General features: G+C 38.8%; 2 protein-coding genes across 7 annotated transcripts in view; one reads left to right on the forward strand and one right to left on the reverse strand.

The window, feature by feature from the left end:
- The window catches only part of MIA2 (MIA SH3 domain ER export factor 2), a 37,798-nt gene extending 31,405 nt beyond the window's left edge, over window positions 1-6,393 (forward strand). For all 6 annotated transcript variants that reach the window (XM_018082568.1, XM_018082570.1, XM_018082569.1 and 3 more), the window contains 5 exons: window positions 33-185; window positions 1,506-1,637; window positions 4,353-4,429; window positions 4,834-5,068; window positions 5,827-6,393. In XM_018082568.1, the coding sequence (XP_017938057.1) occupies window positions 33-185; window positions 1,506-1,637; window positions 4,353-4,429; window positions 4,834-5,068; window positions 5,827-5,978 (749 nt within the window). In that variant the 3' untranslated portion in view covers window positions 5,979-6,393. The remainder of the gene's footprint in view (window positions 1-32; window positions 186-1,505; window positions 1,638-4,352; window positions 4,430-4,833; window positions 5,069-5,826) is intronic.
- Window positions 6,394-9,548: 3,155 nt separating this feature from the next.
- FBXO33 (F-box protein 33) lies at window positions 9,549-22,689 on the reverse strand (the record flags this gene model as incomplete). Its single annotated transcript, XM_018082127.1, has 3 exons — window positions 9,549-11,948; window positions 15,933-16,618; window positions 22,508-22,689. Coding segments are annotated over 3 exons (1,140 nt in total), but the record flags the coding sequence as incomplete, so codon positions are not given.
- Between the last annotated feature and the right edge of the window lie 277 nt (window positions 22,690-22,966).

The following is a 22,966-nucleotide window of genomic DNA, read 5'->3' on the forward strand; positions in this document are numbered from 1 at the left end:
TGGATAAATAACTGTCTGATTACTTTGATTAGGATCCAGAGGACCATCTGCTATGTATGAACCTGGTAGCGAAAGAGGAGAACTGATTTCTGATAGATTAACTGATCCCCACAGACCACCATCAGATACTGGATCCCTGTCTCCTCCCTGGGAGAGAGAACGAAGGATAATTCTGCCCCCACCAGGTATAAAACTCTGCTTAGCTACTGTATCCATGGAAAAATGGATATATATGTATATATATTGCAATATATATTTAAGTATATTTGGCTTAAAAATATTAATGTTTTCTTGGACCTGCACATGCAACTGCACTGGAAGGGGTTTTTAACAGTATTGTTCTTCTGCTTCTTGAACAGTGATGTTCACTTGCACTTCTCCTGTGCTAATATATGTTGGTGTTAGCAGGGTACAATTAGCTGTTTGGTTTCATCATTTCACTGGGAGTTTGTTTAGTGCATCCCTCTCTGGGATGGATAGTTAATAAGAGATCTGAGAAGTAAAAAGTTTTAATTTATTTTAATAAATAAATAAAAACTAGCTGATGTTGAAAAATACCATTTTTCAAAAACAAATTTATATTAATAGTACAGGAGTACCATGGTGCAGTTGTCCTGTCTGGCACATATTTTCCTGTTATACTGTCTCTCTGATGATTAACAGCAACAAAATCAGTCTTCACTCTCACTTCTTCAGCTAAACATCTGTATTGTGCTTTACCACCCAGGGGAGGCAGAGATGAGTCAAAGAGAATTCTACTGATATTTCTCAAGTTAAAACTTGGGGGGGATGGACAACCTTCCTGTATACTTGTAAGAAAGAAGGAAAAATGTTACAAGTTTAGAAAAAATAAAAATTTAGGTAACATACACAGATTAAAGTACCTCAATTATTGGATGCAACAAGCAATATTGTAGTTGCTACACATCTGTGTGAAAGCCTGATGATAAAACTCAAAAGTCTGCTCAGAGTGCAGTTTCTCATTTGCCAGATCTGATCTGTTGACAGGATACTGCAGAGAGGTAATCTTGTTTCCTTGACCTGTGCTGTGTTTTTAGCCCATCTTTGCCCTTGGATCTCACTGATACAGTTTGTCTTGAAGCTGCATGATTGATTGATGCCAGCAAATTGGTGGAAATACAGCACAACAAAACATAATGGAAAACAGCATTCTTACCGAAGAATGGCTTAAAACATAGAGTATCTTATTTTGTCTTTGATCTTTTTTGCTATGCTGAACCTTTGTTTCAAGGCCTCGCTGTTTATAATCATACCTTTCAAAATTCTGCTGTATGTTAAACCAAAAATCAACAAACTTTCTCTTTTGCAGGTCCTGAGAAACATAAGCTATTGTACATACTTAGTGGGATTCCTGTGTTTGAGTTATTTAAGATTTGTTTGCTCACCCTGATTAATAGATGCAAGAGAATCTTGCTGGTCTAAAGTTGTATGGAATGGGAGAAGTAAATCTTCACTGACTTGTTCTGTGATTTCTTCAATGATAGGTGAGCCTTATGCTGAGCCAGTTCTTCCTCCTCGAAGACAAGAAAGATTTTTCCCTAATCCTCCAAATACTGGAAGACTTTCTGGACCAGCAGAACTACGAACTTACAATATGCAGTCTTTTGATAAAACAGGTGGGAATTGCTTCCATGGTACTATCAAACAGAGAATCTCAGTGTAAGCTGACTATGCCTGGTAAACCATGGCAAGAGGAAGCTTTATAGTTACCACAGACCTGCCGTTCCCTTGGGTAAAAACATTGTAGCACCTGCTAATCTCGATGCAGTCTTTCCCTATTGCCAATACCCTCCCTGCTGTCAGGTGGATGGGATTCCGTGAATGGTAGTCATGAGGTATTTTTTTGGTCCACCTTCACTGTTCTGTATGTTAACCACTCAGGATTGGCTTTGAGCCTCTTTTGGCTCCTCCTGTGAGGCTCACCACAGCGTTGAAATATCACCAACCTGTACTTGCATTTCCATGCCAGATTTGGTAACGTTAGATAGAGTTAGAATCACTAAGAGTGAAAGAAAACCAGCAAACTTTTCAAGTATCCACTGGCTTGGCACATGGAAGTAGAAGGTCCTGAGGCCTCTTCCTTCAAACTGTTGACCATACTGGCAGCTTTTTGTAGTTCACAGTGCAGTTGCCTCCAATTTAATCACATCTTTCACTGGCCCAAGTACCACTAGTTTTGAATTGCCCAGTTACTTACATTCTAGTTCGTGACACTTAGCAACTGCCAGAAGCTCAGAGTTTTTGGCAAAGTTTTGGTGACTGAAACAGTTTAAGAGCTTAAAACTTATTAAGCAGTTTTTGTCCTTATGTAATGCCTGGTAAGTCACATGTGTTTGATTTGTCAGCAAGGTGAAGCCATTAAACTCGCAACAGAAACTTCACCACCCAGTACTCAGTTACTGATATGATTAGTAGTCAGGTACCATCCTTGTTGCAATGTTTCTGGCAATAGGAGAGAGAACCTTTGTTACTTGGTGTCATAATGTGAGAACTGGGAATGCTGGACTTAGTTTCAGGTTGTAGGTTCAGGAGTTACAGTGAATTTTTCTCTACTGGAAGATAATTGTGTCCCTGTACAGTTACTCAACTTCCCTCTTTCCCAAGCCTCCCATGTGTTTCACTTCTGCTTTCTAATACTTTGTGTTCCACTGAGGTCTTTCTTCTAGTACTTGGATGCTGACTGAAGGACAAGAGAGGTGCACTGTCTTTGCACTTACTTATTGCATCCATTTTTATCCCTTTCTTCAGTTGCTGCCAAGCAACAATTAATTAATTTTTTTAAATGATGTATTCAGTTCTTGGACAAAACCTCCTTAATGAAAACAGGGGTTTGGATAACTTTGCTGCCAGCATTTAACAGGTCATTAAGCATGTGTAAATGTTGCTTTTTAAAAACATAAAATTTCACTAGACTTGGGTATTCGTTAAAATAAAAAAAAAAAAAAGAAAAACCTCTTCAATTAAACAATCAAACGAACAAAAACCAGCCCATCCAGCACATAACATCTGACTTGGGAACAGCAATGTGTCTCACAGTACTGAAATCCAGGCTCCAACTCTAAAGAGAAAATGAGTTACTCTTACTTAGGAAGATTATTAAATGTTGTTTAAAGTGAACAAAATAATATGCATTTTCCTAAGCTGGGGTGGCAAACTCTATAAAAACTTTCCACTTGAGGAGGTACCTGAAGCAGGAAACTTCTTGTCAGAAAAGAGAGTTAAAGGTTGACAGTTTGTGAGCAACTTCACAAGGACTTAAAATGGAAAGTGTTATGGAACCTAAGTATCAAGGCACGACTGTTCTCTCTGTGACATAAGGAGCTGAAATGTTTCATATGGTTAAGTAACAATATCATCAACAAAGGCAGGGCCTGCTTGAAATGACAAGTAATTTAGATTTTTTTAAAAGAGCTATCTGTTCATTGAGAAAAGAGCTTTGTTTGCTTTCAAGGAGTAGAAATACAATATGTACAGGAAAATTCTGTCACTAGTTAAAAGTATTGGTTTGGTCTTGTGTTTTTTAGTATAATTGCCTTTGTTCAAGCCGAACTGTAACAAAAGCAATATTTTTCAAATCTTATGTTTGGGGGGTTGTTTGGTTGGGGTTTTTTGGGGGTTGGTTGTTTGTTAAAGAAAGTGCATGTAATATATATATATTTAGTATATTTATATCCAGTCAGATTGTACTCTCTGACAATTCCCTTTAATAATTTTCTCCAGTTATTACTGAAAATAGTTGTTCTCAGGGAAGTATAAAAGTAAAAACACTGAAGTTCATATTTATCTCTTAAGTTATAAAGTGAATACAGCAAATGAGAGGATGATTATTATTATCATTTTCGAGTGCTCATCCAAAACTGATGTTCTGAAAGTCTCCTTGATATTTGGCAGCCCAGGAGGGAATTTGTTTCTGTCAGACTTTAATAGGATTGGTGTCGAGCTCTATGCCAAGAGCATGTCATAGTGCAACCATTCCCAGAGTGGAGCTTACCACAGAAATAATTTATTAGTAGGAGAGAGGGGGAAGTAGAACTGCTACAATAATGTTAAGATGCACTGCCAGGAAAAGGCACTTGTTACTTCTAAAAAAACCCTTATTTGGACACAAGAAACTTTGGTAAAAGCTACAACTTGTACATAAGTTGGAGAAAATAGTCAGGCAAACCTTGGCGTTCCTCAGTTGTTTTTCATTCTGCCTGCAGAGCAGTTGCTTGGTACAGCAGTTTGTTGTTATTGTTGCCTATATATCCTGATTTCAGAAAAAAAGTACTGAATTCAGTGGTGGAGAGAAAGACAGCACTGAATAACTTAAATTTAACTTTCGTATACAGACGGACAAGCATCTTCAGAACACAGTCCACGAACAGAACCAAGCGGAGATGGGATGAAGGATCATTCTAACCTTAGTGTAAGTAGTGAAAAAGAAGCTTGATTAAAAGAAGCTTTAATTTTCTGCAAGATATTTAGAAACATTTGTCTCTAGTCCATTGGTCATGTTATGTTGCGCTGTGCAGTCCAAATTATAAAATTATATGTATACTTTTATCAGAACACTTATTGACTTGTGAATTAACTTTGATGTATTACTGATATAATCCCTGTTGAAAATCAATTATAACCCAAAAGATGAAACTGGTCAAGCTGATGGTCACTGCACATAGACTATGTAGGCTCGCTCAGGATTATGCTGCAGCTAAGGCAGAGTTGGAACTAGCTCTTAGCTAGTGTCACAGCCTACATGACAGCGGGCCTGAAGGGGTTGGAAACATTCCCTTTCCCTCAGCTAACTTCCCTGGTTTCACTGTGTTGCAGAACTCAGTCCCTGATCAGTCACTGGTACCTGAAAGTGAAGCTGTCAGTTCAGGGTTTGTGCCCCCACCTTTCCCTCCAGTCAGACCTCCATTGATGCCTGTGGATCCTAGAGCACCACCAGTACCTTTCATGAGACGAGGACCTCCTTTTCCTCCCCCTCCTCCTGCTGGCATGTATGGACCACGGGAATGTTTTCCAGTACGAGACTTCGGGCTTCCGCGCCCTCCACTGCCAAGTACGTGGCTTTTGCCAGCATTTACTTCAAGTTGGTGAACATGTACATCTTTATTTGGATATACTACTTCTTAATTCAGCTAACAGGGAACATCTTTTCTGATTAAGGTTCATGGTGGTGTATACTTCCTTTTCCACAACAGGTTATCTTGATTTTTTACAAATACTAGCTTTGGCTGAAAAATACACCCGCACATCCTGTTCAGCATTTAAAGGATTCTTTTTTTGGTGTAGGAAAAGAAGTAGCTGGCTACCTTAATCCTTTTCTTCTTAAGAAGTTGCTTCATCTATAAATCTTGAAGTTTTGTCCTCAGACTCTGAGGTGTGCTAGTGTCCATGCAAAGGGAAAAACAACTGGTTTTCCTTAGCGTTTGCATTAGTGGAGCAAGATGTATCAGATGGCAGCATTTCCTTCTGCCTCCTGCTGTTCTCCAAGCAATCTGTGAAGAACTAAGCCATTTATCATCCAAATACCTGTAAGGTGTGGCAGGCAAGGGCTGCTACGGACTGAAGGGGATGCTGGCAGGAGCAGCCAATTAGCAGGCAGTGACCAGCTGCTACTGTGAGTCTCTTGTGGGTAACTACTGAGAAAAGTGATTGTTTTGTCTCCTCCTTCCTGGTACCTCTGTCTCTTCAGAGTGTAACACATGACTTCTATCTAGGTAGGCCTAGCTGAGCAGGAAGATGTGGGGCAAGAGGAGCAGCTGTGTGTTTACTGTTGTGATTAATATTAACTGGACTACTCTGATTCTTTCACAGTAAGAAATCCATTTCCAATGAGACCTTATCCTCACTATCCACCTCAACGACCTGGATTTTTGCCTCCACCACCTCCTCCTGAAAATAGAGTTGAACCACCTCAGTCAAATCCATCAGCTGTAGACCAACCAGAACCACAGCAGGAGACTTGATGGCCATTTGGGGAATGTGCTGAACCCTTTCTGTGCTCTCCTAATGGCATTTTCCTTATGTTAAGTAACTGTTGTTACTTAGGTATATATAAACTACTTTGCTCAAATTGAAGCTTAACAGAGAAAATTCTCAGGATAGTACATTGTAAATAAAGAATGAAATAACTATGAATATTGTGAATAAGTGATTTCCACTGTACAATAGTCATTTTAAATTAAGTATTTCTAACTTGAGTAATCTCTTCAGAGGTGTATAAAATTAAATCATGTGAACCATATTGTAAAAGTCCAGCTGCTCTGTCCTTGTTGACCTGTACAGGGAATCTCTCTGCATGCCAAAAGTGGTGCTTGCTGCTTTATGACTAGGATGTGAAAACAAATGGAAACAGTTAATAAAAATCTACAGAAAATGAAAGCAATGTCATTGTTAATGTGGTATAATAGAAGTAGGGGAAGAGGAATCACCATCGTGCTCCACTGCAGTCTCTGTTAATGACCTCGTAGGTGATCTTTCAGCTGTCAGAGCTTTACGAAGTGGCAGTTGTCCTACCATGACACTGGCAGGGAAGGGGAAGTGGAAATGCTGAGCAACTCTCCCATCACTCCTCAAAAGCTGGAGTGGGGTAGTGTTTTATTGAACATGTGTACAAGAGGTTTTTATGACCTGGAGGAAGGAGTCATAGCTATGAGATGCTCCAGCACCACTGACCCTGGCCTTTGAAGACGTACATCTGCAGCAAACCAAATTAGAGCTGGTGGGTTTTTTTTACTGTCTCAACACGAATTCAGTTTATTAGGCTTCAAATTTTAACACTAGTGTTTGGGAAGCTGGGCAGGACAAAAGCAGAATTAAAAAGTACAAGAAGGAAGTGGCAAACTGCAGCATTTGTTTGTGTGCAAACTGCACATAAGTTTGTGTCTATAAAAGCATTTGGTGTGTTATCTCACTCACCCCTTCCTGTGAGGTTCCAGTTTGCAGTGTCCCTTGCAGGAACGGCTGTCACAAGAGGCACAGTGCCTTAGCTGCAGCCAGGGCACAGGCTCTCCAGGGCTGTGCTGGCTCCAGACAGAGCCAAGCTCTGTTTACTGATGACTCAACAATCTAAAAACTTCTGGTAGAAGCTGTGCTGGCTGTTCTGGCAGCTTGAAAACAATGTAAGGACTCAATGCAGTCATTTGCTAAAGGACCCTTTAAGATAAATAAGCAAAATGTTTTTAGCAAGATCCACCCCCAGCAGCAGTTCAACCACCAGTCCCCGTTCTTTGCATGCACACACACAACACACGGTTTCAGCCTTTAATACAAATGCAGCCACCACACCCCATAATTAGAAGTTACCAAAAAACCTCCAGTCTACTTTTTTTGTAGTTGCTTCGGTCAAGTCTGCCAAGGGAGCTTTTTCTTTTGCAGCTCAGTACTCCTGCTCCTACCATTATTCCCACCTTGGCTTCTTTCAGCTGCAGAACTCTTCATGGCTCATACCTGCAGTTTCTTTATTCTCCTTTCTCCTTTAGCCCTCAAAGGCATTTAGATTAGCCTTTGTACAATGACAAGTTCTGACAACAGATATTTTAAAGCATCATCCATGTCAAATTAACTCTTTTTGACTATTGCATCACTTTTAGCCAAGTAGTTGTTGCTCTAAGTTTGCTTGAAAGACTTCACCAGGATTCTAAAAGGAATTACTGGATTTTACCCTCATCCTTGTCATCAGCCCTAGGAACAACCAGAACTGGCAACTACAGCCTTACCCCTGCACAGAGAACCACTGGATAGCACAGTCCTGGGCTGATAACACTACCATAACCCTTTTTTATTGTTTCCCCAACTCACCTGAAGGGCTACAAAAACTCTTTGGGAATGTACCTATGTTTTCTGAGAAAATACAGTATTTTCTCTGTATGGGTTAAATATTTGTTCTAGCTTGTAACCAAGTTAACTCTTTGAAAAAACAATTCTTCCTCCACCAAAACAATCTACTCTGCCCACAATGGTACTGGAAGCTGCAGGCAAAACAAAAGATAGCTGGACTAAGACAATGCAGGACAAGCATGGATTAGATCATCCTGCAGAGAGAATTTCAGACTTTTTCCCTCCTCCAGTAATAGCCCAAAATTTTATTTGCAAATTTGAAAGCAAGCTCAGGTTTATGCAGGTAGATGGTATCCCATAAAAGGTATTTAGGTATGTTTAAGAGAAGGGTCACACAGAAGTGAATGTGGGGAAGTCTCTTTTTCCCCCACCCTCAAGCAACCCAGTTTTAGATGAGGGCTTGTATTCCAAGTTTCTGCAGCTAAATCTAGAATGCAGAAGACTAACCTGACAGTGCCATCTCTTCAGGAAAAAACAACAGAAGTAAAATCCCATTTGGGATTATGCAAGCTCAAAGTAATTTCACAGTTTGTAAGGGCCCACTCCAAAAGCAAATGCACTTTCCACATTAGGAGCATCTTACTTTCCTAACATTTGATTTCAGAATGCTTCATTTTGAATCCTTCATCCTGGTATCACTAATACAGATTACTGCTGAAAACACAGGCAGACAACAAAACTAAGACAAGAGAACAATCAGAGGTGCTTTTCTCCAACCACTGCTCAAGGTGTGGCTTTCACCACACACTCCTGCCTTACTGGATTCCCTGTACTTGTCAATTTAAATACATTGACTTCTTCCCTGGAACACAAGCCAAAACCAGTGAGTAGACTTCAGAGTGTATGAAAAAAATCAGACCTGGAGCACTAACAAAGGACACTCATTGATAGCAGCTGATATTAAACATTCTGGCTGTAACTGCACATCTCTACCATAGTAAGATGAGCTGCTTCTCCTGTTCGTCTTATCTTTCGAGATTAAGTTAATTAAAACAAAGCATAAAATAGGTTAGACTGAATAGAGAAAAAACCTTGTTTATATAATGGAAAGGCAAATGGGTTACTTCCAACTCCAGTTAGTAAAGCAGTTACCCATAAAATGCAGTAGCTTACAGAGAGAAAATCACCATCCTGCATCTATGTTTAAACCAGAGAATGCAGAATTTGCTCCATTTGCTTCAGGAAGCTGCACAGAAAAAGCCAGAAATCTTGAACCCTTTACAACCAAACTTCAGGTTCAGATGTTGCTGAGCAATCACTACCAGACTTAACTGCTACATAAACCTCACTCCTGAGGCTGAGCCCGGAAAGGCAGCGAGACCAAGTCCCTTTATTTCACTTTACTAGAATATGAAAAGCTGTATTTGCCTTATCTTTTTTACCCACAGCATCTCTTCAATATGTTGGTAAATGATCTTGCTTACCAAATTTGGAAGATCTAAGAAACTGCTTGAACAACAAGCAATGCAACTCTCACTCTTGGCAGCAGTTTGGACTATCATAAAATGAAGTTCAGGAGCTCGAATGAAGTCCGTGCTTGGCACGCACACATGGAACAGCCACTCTGACAAGTCTCACAGCACAGTCAGCCACTGCAGGGCACAGCAGCTCTTCCACAGCTGACCAGACATCTGCAGTTTTCATTCAGAATTCACAGCTGTGTACTCTGAGTATGGATAAAATGTCAAACTGAAGCATTGCAGGTATTCATAATCTATTTAATAGTGGGACACCAAAGAAGTACTACACATTTTTCTTGAGCACATTAGATTTTGATTGAAGCAATTGCAATGGATGCAGTAATTTCCCAAAAATAGTCTTCTATATTCTACAATCCACAGTTTACTGTATCAGTCTAATAGGTCATATAATGATATATTGTTTGTGCTAACTGGTCTGATCTTTAGCAAAGCATCCTTCCCCTTCCTCCACCACCCCAAAAATTGTTGACAAAATTCAGCCAAATTAAAAAAAAAAAAAATTACTGTATGACTTATTTTAGATTCCTCTGCTGACCTAAACACAATGGGAGCTACCAGTTACACACAGCTTATGAATGATGTTGCGTTTTAATTCTAAAAATCTTCATGCTGACAACAATAAAATATTTTATACAGCGATCAATTTTTAATGCTTTATTCATTGATTAAAAGAATATAACATTTAACATAAACCATACAACATCAGTCATCAATTCAAACATTCAGCTGGTTTCCTTACATTTTCTGTCAGGAGTTTTTTTTTATCTGATCACATTTGTAAGATAAAATCTCACCACATCTGGCATATACACACACTGTGCCAGTGGATTCACTCTACTGATGTACATATAAAATCCGCATGGTATGTGCTCACTGGAGACAAAACAGCGCACACCTGTCAAAAGGTCATTTTAATATAAGATGGTAAAACCATTTGTAAAACACATATAAACTTTTTCCATAAATAGAATCATATCTGGACATCTGTTGCATAAATTGTGTTTTCCAAAGCTTACAATATAGCAGCCAGGTCTCAGCACTGCTGGGCACCCACGTTGGCCACTTACTTTATTATTGCAGACTGTCCTTTAAACATTAAATGCACAACATTCGTACCACTTAAAACTGGGGTCAGGTGGAAGTCTCACAGAGACCACGTCTGTACCGCGGTTGCCCTGAAACAGTTAAATCGGCTTCTAAAGCCTCTCAGATATAACAAGATTTTAAAACATACTTCATGGAATGTTCTTCATGCATCATAGCAGCTCATACCTGTGATAGAACAAGCTTTGTATTTATTTCCTTTCCTTCCTTTACATTCACTATTCACAGTGAAACAGGTGCATGTTTGTTAAGAGTTCTGAGGTTGCTGACTGAGCCACAGCACAGCTGTGTACCACAGGTCGAAATTCGACCTTATATATTACAATCTAGCAGTATCTGGCTGGCCAAAAGTTGGCCTGCCCCTGCCAGCATGTGGGCACTTCTTCGTTTTTAATCTATTCTTTGGCAGCTGACACAGGCGCTGACAGAGAAAATCCAGTGACTTGGTTGTTAGGGATTTCACGACTAATGTTTGTTTGCAGGTGTAGACCTTTGTATTGAAGTCTTCACTGTTATGTGTTTACCTCATCGGAGTGCACATTCTTGCTTTTTCCTTTTAAACTTTGGCCCAAAGCTAACTTTTAAGAAAGATGACAGAACATGAGAAGAAACAAGGAGGAGTTTGCAAAGAATCCAAAAGACTACAGCTTATGGAGTGAATCTGTAAGTGCAGGTACCTGAACGCTAGTGTTTCACACCGCCGCTTAACAGCTAAGGAAAGCCGAGAATGGAGTTAAGTCATGCTTCAGAATCCGCACGTGAAATAAAGCAAGGTAAGAGTCTTAGAGTGAACAGCCCTGGAGAGACTTCTCGTCCTTTAAGCCTATTAAGCAGCATGCTACTGGATTAAGCACACAATGACAGCACAGAAATCCACTTGACTATGAATATGGGTATTAAAAACAGCTGGCTCCCGAGCACAGGACTCCAATAGCAAAATAATTCAAAATGCAGTTACTCAAGTAAAGTAAAGTTAGCCGGCAACCTCAGACAGCCTTTGGCTGTATCTCTCAAGGTTTGGTAGACAAGTCCATTAACCGTGAAAACCCTAAACACTGCCACTTTCAGCTTCTAAACCAATACCCGACTACGTTCTTTGATCAAGAAGTAGAATACACATATATAATTCTATATAGCTAATACTGATTAAACACAGCACAAAAGGGGTTAATTCACACTACCGAAAAAACATAATAGGACCCTACTTGCATATGTAACCACAGGAATTGTAAATAAGGAGCTAAATGCCTTCACTGAAGCTCTGCATCTCTCTGTAAAAGTGACGGGTTGGCTCAGTGAAGACACTGAGCAGCTCAATGTCCATGACGGCGTGCCAAGGCCGACCCAATCCGAGAGACACTTGCTCAATGAAATTGTGTACTGGATCCACATCCTGATCAGCCAGTTCTCCTTGGTCGAAATCGATGCTTTCTTCTGTGACTTCCAGTACTTTCAGGTCAGAGCCACGAAGACGAGCGATTGCTATAAGATTATGAGCCCAAACAGTGTAACCTAGGGGGAAAGAAAAACAAAGTCACTCTGTCATTTTGCTACAAGGCGTTTTCTTACTGTAGAACTTAATATCTGACCATCTTAACATCCTTCCCAATCTATTTTGTCACCTTCCATCTGGCAGAATCCCCCTAGGGCACGGTGGGGGATTTTTTGATTGCAAGTGGTAAAGCCCCATTTTATACTTGGAATAAGAAAGTATAAAAATATTTCAGGTAGTTTGACCAAGCTTTTCTAGATCGATTTTTTTCTCCACTTGCAGAACAGTGGACTACTTCAAGTTATATATACAATTTCAAACCTCCTGTGATCTACTTTGTAGTATAAATAGAATGAAAAAAGGGAGTAATCAATTATTTTAAGTGAATGCATAAAAGGACTGTTTTAAAACTCTGCGTATGGTAGAAAAAACCCTGAAGTTTGCTTTTGTTGCATTAGAGGTAGAGTTAAAAACAAATACCACCAAACAAACAAAAAACTAACACACACAAACCAGAAGCCTCTCCAGGTCACAGTAGGGTATATATATATAAAATCTACATATATCTTGTTTTTCTGTCTGAGATTAAACACAATTACAAAGCTTCACTCTCTTCACCTTACATATTGGCATCCCTCTTTAAAAATTCCTACTCCCCAGTTACCTATTAGCTTTCTGTGCCCAGGCTAAGGCAAATGCTGAGCTCCTCCTTATTCAGATATAAACAACAGCCAGTCAGTCTGGGAACTTCCCTTTTGGGGAGCTCTGCCAAATCAGTCCTTCCACTGCAAAAGGAAAGGCTCATTTCTGCCTCTATCATCATTCTTGCAGGTGCTAAGCTTCTTGGTAAGATGCCCACTTAGATTCCAAGTGAAGCTGCAGTCTGCACAATATTTGAACTGGGAAAGCTAAGCTGCTGAGAAGTAAAAGCTAACTGTGGGTTGGTCTTCCAACAGTGCAGCTAACATGCTCTACATCAAAATGTATCAAAATAAGACATAGTTACAGAAACACAATAGAGAAAAGTAAAAGAAACCAGAATGAAAATTTCTCTTTATTACTTCATCAGTTTTCTTCATTCTTTAACTATGTTGCTTAGGGCAGGTTTTCAACAAAGAAGCCTGTATACATCTATATGGCTTATTCCTGGTATATTAACCATTAGGAATGCATGAATTCCCACAATTTTCATATGCTTGATACTTCACCTTCAACACAACTGTCCAGGTGAAGTTGTCAACAGGCAGCTTAACTTGATGTCCCTTCCTTAATAGGGACATTAAACTCAATGGAAAACTCCCCCCTGTGTGATGACACTCTCCTATCAAGACATGAAGGAGATCACAACACCTTCCAGTTACCTTGATCATAAAGGAACTTACCAACAAAATTCTTGAAAAAAAGCACAAGAATAAAGGGAAAAAAACCTTCAGACTAAGTCCTCTTTACCACCTGGTGGTCAGATATATGGCTTTTGCTATAACCTTTCATGGTGAGATCCTCTATGCACTGGACAACTATCTTATTCTCAACTTAACCTAATTTTAAATTAACTCTCAAAAGTTTTGCCTGAAATTTCCTAGTGACCTTCCAGCTGCCAAAAAGTCTCTGTCCAGCTAAGTATTCAGAAGTAACAGGGAATGATCACTTCACTACCGGTATCACTGAACAACAAATTCACCATAAGCATACCATAATTTAGTCTTCCTAGCAAAAATTTCAAATTCAGCACTGCTCATGGACAGAATGAAACTTAATTAGTATGTTTACAACACAAAGTCACAAAAGCCCACATCAAGTGTCCTCCCGTTGAGGAGGAAAAAAAAAAAAAAAGGCTTCTATTCCCACTGATGTACCAAGTTTCTTACACAGTGCCAGATCATGTCACTATGAGTATCCTACTGTCCTTATCCCATCCCAAATGACCACACACTCTTTACATCCTTTCTTCATTCTGCAAGAATGTATTTAAAATCCTTCAATCTGCTTTCCTCTGCTTTTGAACTTGCTACGTTGGTGGAAAGACAGTATGACTTCCCACAAAAGAAAATCTGGAGGCACCCAAGAAGAAAAGTGTCCTTAAGCATATGTTTTCCCTTCCTCTTTTGGTCAGTGGCAGCCAAAACTAGATGTAAATCAAAGCTATTTCCAGAGCAAACTGATACCAAAAGAGGGAACACACACATACACACAAAAAGTCTGAGAACTTTGGAAACTGAAGAACAACTACTTCAGGAGACCAGAGAAGAAACCAAAGAAGAAACTTTCATTAAAAGTGAATTATGGCACCTTGGTCAAAACCATCACCTTTTCCTGAAGGAAGCTTGACAGTGTAATATGACAAGCAGAGCCAAAAAACATTATATAGTAAACCTCAGAAAACCCAAGCATGAGGCTAAGATGCTGTACTGAGGCATCACAGCATTTCAGATATTTCTTCCTAGTAGTGTTCCTCCTACAGTTGCTACTCTCAAAGAAAGATGTTCATGCTCTAGTACTAGAGGAGTCATATTCACAGCTTAGAAAAGATCAGGAGGCATTTATAAGCAGCTTAGCTAGCTTCTGCTGCAAGGAGGGGGGAAAAAAGGGTAAAGAATCTGAATCCAAACATAACAGCAAGGTGATATTTGGCCCTTCTCCCCCTGGCAGACACAGCATCTCCCCAAAGAAACATGTAGCAACAACCATTTGCTAGACAGAACCAACAAAGATGTTTGCTTTCCCAATGCTCTGCACAGACTAATACCTTCTACTGAATATGCTGATATTAAATGGTATTTACACTAGCTTATGTTTACATGTTTTACAAGCTTTTAAAGTTAGATAATATATGAGAGGACTTCCCCACAGCAGGAGGATTAAGGTAGCAAATAATTTTTTTTAAAAAAGGTCCCAAAGTAGTATACAAATGTTAAAAGAAACTACTGAAATCCACATATAGAGTGGTATGGTTGTGTACCAGTATCCAAAATCTGTCACTCCTGGAAACTATAAAGGAGAGAGAGCTGATTTGATCATCATTCCCTGCTCCCCCCCACCCTGCAATGATTTTTCAGTAGAAGACCAAAAAAAGAGAGCAAATACAGCAGGAACTTCTTCTGACTTCAAACAATGGAAATACGAATCTACATCTCCCTCTGCTGAAGGTCTCTCCTGTTTGTGCTGAATGACTGGAGATTAACTCCCCAAAGCACTCTGAAGAAACACATTCATTCTTATGCAACACAGTAACAGTCATCACTTAACGCCTTCATGCATCAGCAAACTTTGTCTTGGTAAGCTGATTCCAGCACAAACAAAAAGCATTATTCTGCATTATTTCAGTTTCAGGTGCCTTAAAATTTGCCAAACTGCTTGCAACTTCTAGCAAGTGTTGTATTGATGACAGAGCTAAATACAAGTGCACACTCGTTAAAATCTATTTGCAATTATATGGTAAATAAATAGGTGGGATAAACGTATCTCTGGTATTACTAGTGAAACCAGTGTACTCAGTGAGGCAACCTCCTCTACATTACAGTTTTTTAGTCTTCATCTGCTGGTAAAGTCTTACCAAACTGGTAAGAAACTTCTTCCCCTCTGCTTTGGGGCACTCAACCCATGTTATTTATCAACAAGAAGCAAAATCATCTAATCTTACCAGCATATGAGCTCATAGTAAAACAGCAAATGTTTTCAGTGTTCACATTCACATAACCAGTCACTTAGTGGAACTCACACAGTGCAGACCACTTCTAGGATAAGCCTCCTGGAACACTGAGTTCTTAGTTATCCTCATTTCTGTGAGAACTCTAATAAAATTCTGTGTGACTTCTCAATACAAGTAGAAAGCTACAAGTATGTTTAAAACTCATAAAATAAAACACCTTCAACAACAGCATGTATAGTAACTCTGCAGCAGACTTTGGAACACCACTGCACTAAAATACACTAAGATTAGAAAGGCTGAATTGTTGAAAGCATTTAAAAAGTCACATACTATACCTGTGCAAGGCATTACCTACCATGAACAGCTAGGAGAGACAGTCTTGTGCACCTCCAGGCTAATAAGACAAGTGGATCTTCATTCCGGTTGTCACTAAGATCTGGGAAGGCAGACATATCTACCACATCATTCATTAGTATAAAATGAGTGAGGAACTTGTCATACTGCCTGGATATGAGGTCAACAACAGCCCCTGAAACACAAGTGACATAGCTGTCAAAGTGAATCCTCTCTAAGGGGATACTGGGCTTAAGAATCCTTAACATATCATCACTCTTGACATCAAAAGCCATTATATAGACCCGAAGATTAGTGCTGTTGCGAGTCAGCGCCTGCCAATTCTCATCTTTTGGCATATTGTCCAACGACTTGTGCATTATGGAAACACTGTGGACCAGGAGAGACAGTCGATGCAAAGGCACATGGTTGCTGTCAGCCAGGACTCTTGCCATTTCAGCTGTAAAATCACAGAAATCCAAAGCGAGCGAACGCAGATTCACAAAGCGCTCCAATTCAACCGCAGTGATAAGAGTGGTATTACCAGGGATGTGGTTGTCCAATAAGCTCAGATGTTCCATGGTGTTGGCTATGGGGTTTGATAAGGAGGACAGTGATGTGGGAGTTACTATTTGCAGCATTAACCCACAAGACAGCCATTTCAATTGCCTGCTATTGCCTAATATCTCTTCAAACAGCTGTTGGATTCTGCAAGTAAACAAAACAGACAATGATCCTATTAAACATGGTTTAGTCTTACCAATTGCATATCATTCAATTTTTTTTTTATTCAAGAACTATTATTCTTTTATTTACAGCCTTATTCTGCAAAAAGGTCCTATTATTATGGTTCTTGTGAACTACAAAATGTTATAACCTGACTGCAGACCTCCCACAGCAATTTAACCTTTGCTGCACTTAAAAGGTTAAAATTGTTAACTATCTTGAAAGAAATTATGTACTTTGTCTTTCAAAAACAGTGGCACACCATGAACCTTCACTTCATGTATTTTCCAGCATGTATTTAACACCCTCCCACATACATTTTAAGGTTATGCAAATAAGAAAACCTGTAATGCTTTTAGAACACAGCTCTTGTTTTTAAAAACAGCTCTTCCTATTTGCTAACCTCTCTAGAACTGCAAATTCAATATAGAAAAAAAAAGTAATTTTCAATTAAAGGTGGCAGAAATTTGACTTCGAGCATAAGTTAGAATGATCTGAAACTACTTGCTTGACCTTGTTCATTAAATGGTAAAGAAGAAACATATAAGAATATTCCTTAAATAATTCCAAATGTGCAGCTAACTGGATTTTCAAGTGCCAACAGGTTCAAGTTTTACCAAAACAACTTGGACCCAGGAGCATTTCAATCTCAAATTATCAGTGCCAATGATCATTATGCACTTACTCAGATGCACCCCACCTCTCCTAACCCCCACTTTTCTTTTAGTGAAGAGATGTTCTTTATGTGGGATATCCATTCAAAAAGGCAACAGAATTATTTTAAATTTTTAATATTAAATGAAAACAGTACAGTCAAACTTCACAAACTTTCTTCATATAATTATTTTTCCAGTCTTCATCCCACAGCTGCTAAGGTTCAAAAGAGTCCTCCTGCCCAAATGACAAGTGTTCTTTTAGCATATTAGGACACATGTGCAGATGAACATTTCATCTCCAACAGCAGCCAGAAGGAAAGATCAGCATTAAAGGGAAGTGGTTGAGCCAGGCTATGACAGTCCCATGAAACATTAAGAAATAAGATAGAAACACCTCCAGTACAAAATTAGCAGAAATCTTTGCGCCTCAGATAATGTTTTTGCACAGAACACTTTTTCCTTTATTGCTATCAATATGTGTATACTTTATACATCTAAGCAAAACAACATTGTAAAGTTCTTATTCTCATACATGTAACTTTAACGAAGATAATGTCCAGACAAAATCAAAAGTTTAGCCCAGTATCCCAACTGACAGGAGAGAAACACTAACACCTTAAGGTGACAGAACAAGGAAAGCACATAGGGATATTTCTCAAATATCTCTCTAGTTTCCAAAACTTTATAACTCAGATCTCCTGAGCCAGAGGCAGCTTTATATATTTTGCAACTCTCAGAGACTTCAGTTCTACAAATTTATCCAGGTTCCTCCCTTAGCTGAGTAAGCGTTTAGCAACTATAACATCCAATAATAAAGAACTTTGCAGTGTGATTCCCCCCTCTTTTGCTTGCTCTGAACACATCATCTACTACCTTTGATGCCCCATACTCCTTCTGTTGTAAAGAAGTCAAAGATTAGTCCTCTCTCCCTCTGCAAATCTTTATTCATAGAATCACAAAATCATAGAATCAGACGGGTTGGAAAGGACCTCTGAGATCATCAAGTCCAACCCTTGATCCACTACCACCGTGGTTACTAGACCATGGCACCAAGTGCCACATCCAGTCTCATCTTAAAAACTTCCAGGGACGGAGAATCCACCACTTCCCTGGGCAGCCCATTCCAATGCCTGATTACCCTCTGTAAAGAATTTCTTCCTAATATCCAACCTAAACCTCCCCTGGCAGAGCTTGAGATCATGCCCTCTTGTCTTACTGACAGCTGGCTGGGAGAAGAGACCAACCCCCACCTGGCTACAACCTCCTTTCAGGGAGTTGTAGAGAGTGATGAGATCTTCCCTGAGTCTCCTCTTCTCCAGGCTAAACCACCCCAGCTCCCTCAGCCTCTCCTCATAGGACTTGTGCTCAAGTCCCTTCACCAGCCTCGTTGCTCTTCTTTGGACCCTTTCATCCCCTCCCTTGCCTGCATGTGCTTTCTTCCTTCTCCTGTGAAGGTACTGAGTTTGTAAGGCCTGACTTCTCTTAAGTAGAAAAGTTTGTGTGGTTATTGTATTTATCTATTGAACATGTCAGTTCCCAAGGTTTTGCCTATATAGTCATCAGGTCAGAATACTTTGATTTTTCTAGATTTCTCCAAATATTTATTTATTTCAAATTGAGGACTGGCAACTGTGACATAAATTAAACACAGTTTTTAACAAAGGGTGAGACTCACAGACAGTGTAATTTTTCTATTTTATTCCTAAATTCTTTTATGGTTCAGATGAGCCTTGTTTGATCCTGGCAATGTTTGTTTCATAACTGTTCTTGTCAATGCTTATACTGAAGGTAGATTTTCTCACAGTCCCCCAAAGAAAAAGATTCTACCACAGCAACCTCTCAAATTTCTTCCAAACACCCTTCCCTACTCCCTCACCACACATCTACAAAAGGTTCTGTAATGGCTGCAGCAGTGGTAGGATTCATTTTGTAATAGCCCAGGTAGTCAATCTTAATAGTGTGCTTGTAATATTTTACAGAATTATTAAAGATAATTTTGAGTTGCTCAGTAGTATACTACCATTTATGTGTCTCGCTGCACTAAAAATCTGTTAAATTGTGGTTCTCATACAACTTCAAACATCTGAGCTTTGAAGAATACTGTTCTAGTACTTGCACAATTTAATAAAAAGAAATATGATACAGAACTCTGCAGCTGTAGAGTGGGTTCTCTCCCCAGTGGAAATTGCATTAAACTTTTTAAAAGAGAGATACTGATTTAACGTGATCTACATATCAACTTCTTAATGCAAGCACAGAAGTATTTATACAAGTATTCAGATTTGTACTGCTAGTCTAACTACCTGTAAGTCCTAAGAAAAATTAACTAAGAACTGGAGAAAGTTAATAAAAAGAGATCAAACATGTCAGTAGAGAGTATTTAACAGAAATCATTTCTGGATTGTTTTTAATATCTGCTTTATACAAGGCCAGACAGAAAGCATTATATATGGTCATTCATTTTAACGTATTTCAAATAAATTTTTTAAAGTCCTTAGCAGGTTTTTTTTCCCTCCCCTGTAGTACATTCTATTTTTCATAAACAGATTGCATCTAACTGGAGTTTGCTGTAATAGTCTGAACCGTGTCCTAGAAATTTAGACACATCATGTGAATTCTTGGAAATTAACACCTACCTTATTTTCATATTACCTTCAACTGCCTAACATGTAGTACAACATTTATCCCAACTTACACACAACTATTTCAAAGCTCACTTATAAAACTAAGTTTGAGCATATAACAGAAAATACAAGCAGAACTCAGCATACGCAAAAAAGCAATATAACCTACTGATGTCTCAACAAGCTTAATCAGTTCCCCTTTGCTCCCTGTAAGCGGCAATTGTGGTTTTTTTACTATCGACCTGAAACCTGCAAATTACTAAACTGAAGCAAACTCTTTTAAAAATAAAAAACTCAAAATAATTTACTTTCACAATTAATGCCCCAAATAGCGCTTTCATCCAGAAGACAGACTAAAGCCTGACTAGATAGGCCAAGTTACTGCTAAAGCCCCAAAACCAGTCCTAACCAGTACTGAAGCACATCCATGGCCCTGGACAGGAAGCAAACAAACTAGCAAGGTCCATATGGAAGCCATCAGCAATAAAAATAGTTTTTTTAACACAGGCTAAAGTGGTTCTTTTGGAAACCAAACTACCTGGACCATAGAGATCAATCATGAGAAGCAGATTTCAGAAAGCCAAAATTTTAAACAACTACCCTTTGTTCAACATAAGACAAATTTAATGTTTGCACTGAGTTTCCCAACACTAAGGAACAGAGTTATGAAGACAGTTTTAGGAAGTAACCAGGGGATACACATGCTACACAGAAAAAGAACAAGCATTACATTACAAACTCATACTGATCACCACAAAAGTATTTTTGAAAACACAAACCAAAGCTTCCTCTGCCTCAGGACAACCCTTAGTCTTAACCTGGGGAAGCATCCTACTGGATCTGTGATAGCTGAGATTCCACCTGCAGTCTGTTACACTCAGATCAATGCAAAAGATTTAAGGAAACATCACATTTTCTTCCCTTACTGCTTTAATTGCAGGGAGTTCCTGAAACAGCTAGTGAAGTTTATCACCATACAGGTTCCAAAAATCCTCAACTACCAACAGCACTGTCTTCAAAGGTTGCTTATATCTTTCAGTGTTATCAGCATCCATGCTTTGCAACTTAACTGGTGCAAATCCCAAGTGCAAAAGACAAGGCTAAGAAGCTATAAAGATTTACTTTCTGAAGTAAATCTGATGCTAGTGCTGATAAACTTCAGACAACCGAATAAAACACTGCCATCTTTAATTTAGACAAGAACTAGCAGGTCCCAAGTATATTGTTTTATTTTAGCAAAAAGCCAAAAAAAACCAAACAAAAAAACCCCACCAACCAAAAAACGAAGACCAAAACAAACCAAACAAAAAACAGGTAGCATTTATTTCCTCTTTCAAAAGTGTGCAAAGTTCAATACTCACCTAAAAGACTAACATCAAGTTAAATAATGAGTTTGGAAGGGTTTATGGCTCCCAAAATGTGCAGACTAATTTGAAGAAACATTTAACCACGTGCTCAGCTGAGTAAACATCTGCTTAGATGGCTCTCTTCAAGCCCCTTGGCAAAGATTTGGTTATGTATTTACATTTTCACAAAGGATATGAAATAAAAGAGCTTCTACTGAATCAGCCTTTTACCTGCACACAGCACTACAGTACCTACATTAGACAGAACTGCAAATTGTTCTGAGTTCTGCATTCTAAACATAACAGATAACAAAGACACAGTATGTGACTCACAGCTGTATTTGCACTGGTTTGCAAATTTAGGTCAGAACCAAACACTTGACAATTGTGTTCACATACATACACTGATCTGACAACATACCTATTTTAGTTCTAAAAATCGCTCAAAACAAAAATTAGTAAAGATCTAGACTGGCTGTACTTACTCCACTCTCAAGTCACTGGGAGAAAGATGTTTAAACTGACACAAATTAAAATTACAGTATTCAGTTTTTATTATATAGGAAGTTTTAGCAGAACTGCTAAAATAGTTAAGTTAGCATCACTCCCTTTGTGGTAATTTATTCCACAAATCAGTAGCTTTTTACACTGTATTTAACCTTTTCCAAAGAAGAACAAATAACTATTCTCATTATAAGCATTCAAGGACTGTATCATAATGTAATTATGGCAAGCTAAAATACACCTCTGAACTAAACAAGCACATTGTGAGCTGTGATCTTCCAAGAATTGTGCAAACACATAACCTAGTTTTGAGATACAACTAGAAATCAGTTGTAGCAAGTAAACTTGAAAGAGAACATAAACACAAACGTATTTTTTACTCTTGTGCAATACAATTACTTCCTTTTCTAATTTTTTTCCATGTACAGCAATAGTAGAGGTGCTGGTAACAACAACCTCTCAGCCCTCCTCTCCCTTTGTGCCATTAACATAATATTATTTCTAGAACACAATGAAAAGAGGAAAGAAAGGATTCTCACCTTGATGACAAGGGAGAAAAAAAACCCAGAACAGCCACAAAACCAGACTACTTCATGTAAATAGCAGAAACAAGAATTTAGATTCTCATCCTGTTAAAAAACTCAAAGCTTTCTCAGTCTTGTATTTTAGAAATGAAAATCTGTGTTTCATTACCTATTTTTATTATTTTACTGTGTTTGATAATTCACAAATATAACTTACTGCTTAATCTTCTTGCCATCCGGGTCAACCTTTCCAAGGTATGTATTTGATATACTTCCATGTTGCTGCAGAATGCTTATATCCCCAAAAAGACTTAACTTCTGGAGGTTCCTACAAAACAACAAAATAAAAAGGAATCTGTACACAAAATTAAAACAACGTGAGAAATCATTCTGGATAAGACAAGTACAGGCAATAAGAACCCATTATTATATGGAACACAGTCTGTATTGGGAACCTTCCTACTGTCCTAGAATACAGGCACACATGGAAGCACAGAAAATGAGACTGAAGTGTAAAGGGGAAGAGGACTACATGAACTGCTGAACCAGCTGTAATAGCAAATGCTGGTTTTCAGTCACCACAGTATTTTCAGCAGGCCAGCAGCACCACAAAGAAAACTTTTAGCAGTGGTTTTGTGCAATTTTTAACCCTCAGAACATGTGTGTTGAGTATCAC

This window comes from Manacus vitellinus, unplaced genomic scaffold, assembly GCF_001715985.3.
Source record: "Manacus vitellinus isolate BGI_N305 unplaced genomic scaffold, ASM171598v3 scaffold_6_pilon, whole genome shotgun sequence".
Lineage (NCBI taxonomy): Eukaryota > Metazoa > Chordata > Aves > Passeriformes > Pipridae > Manacus > Manacus vitellinus.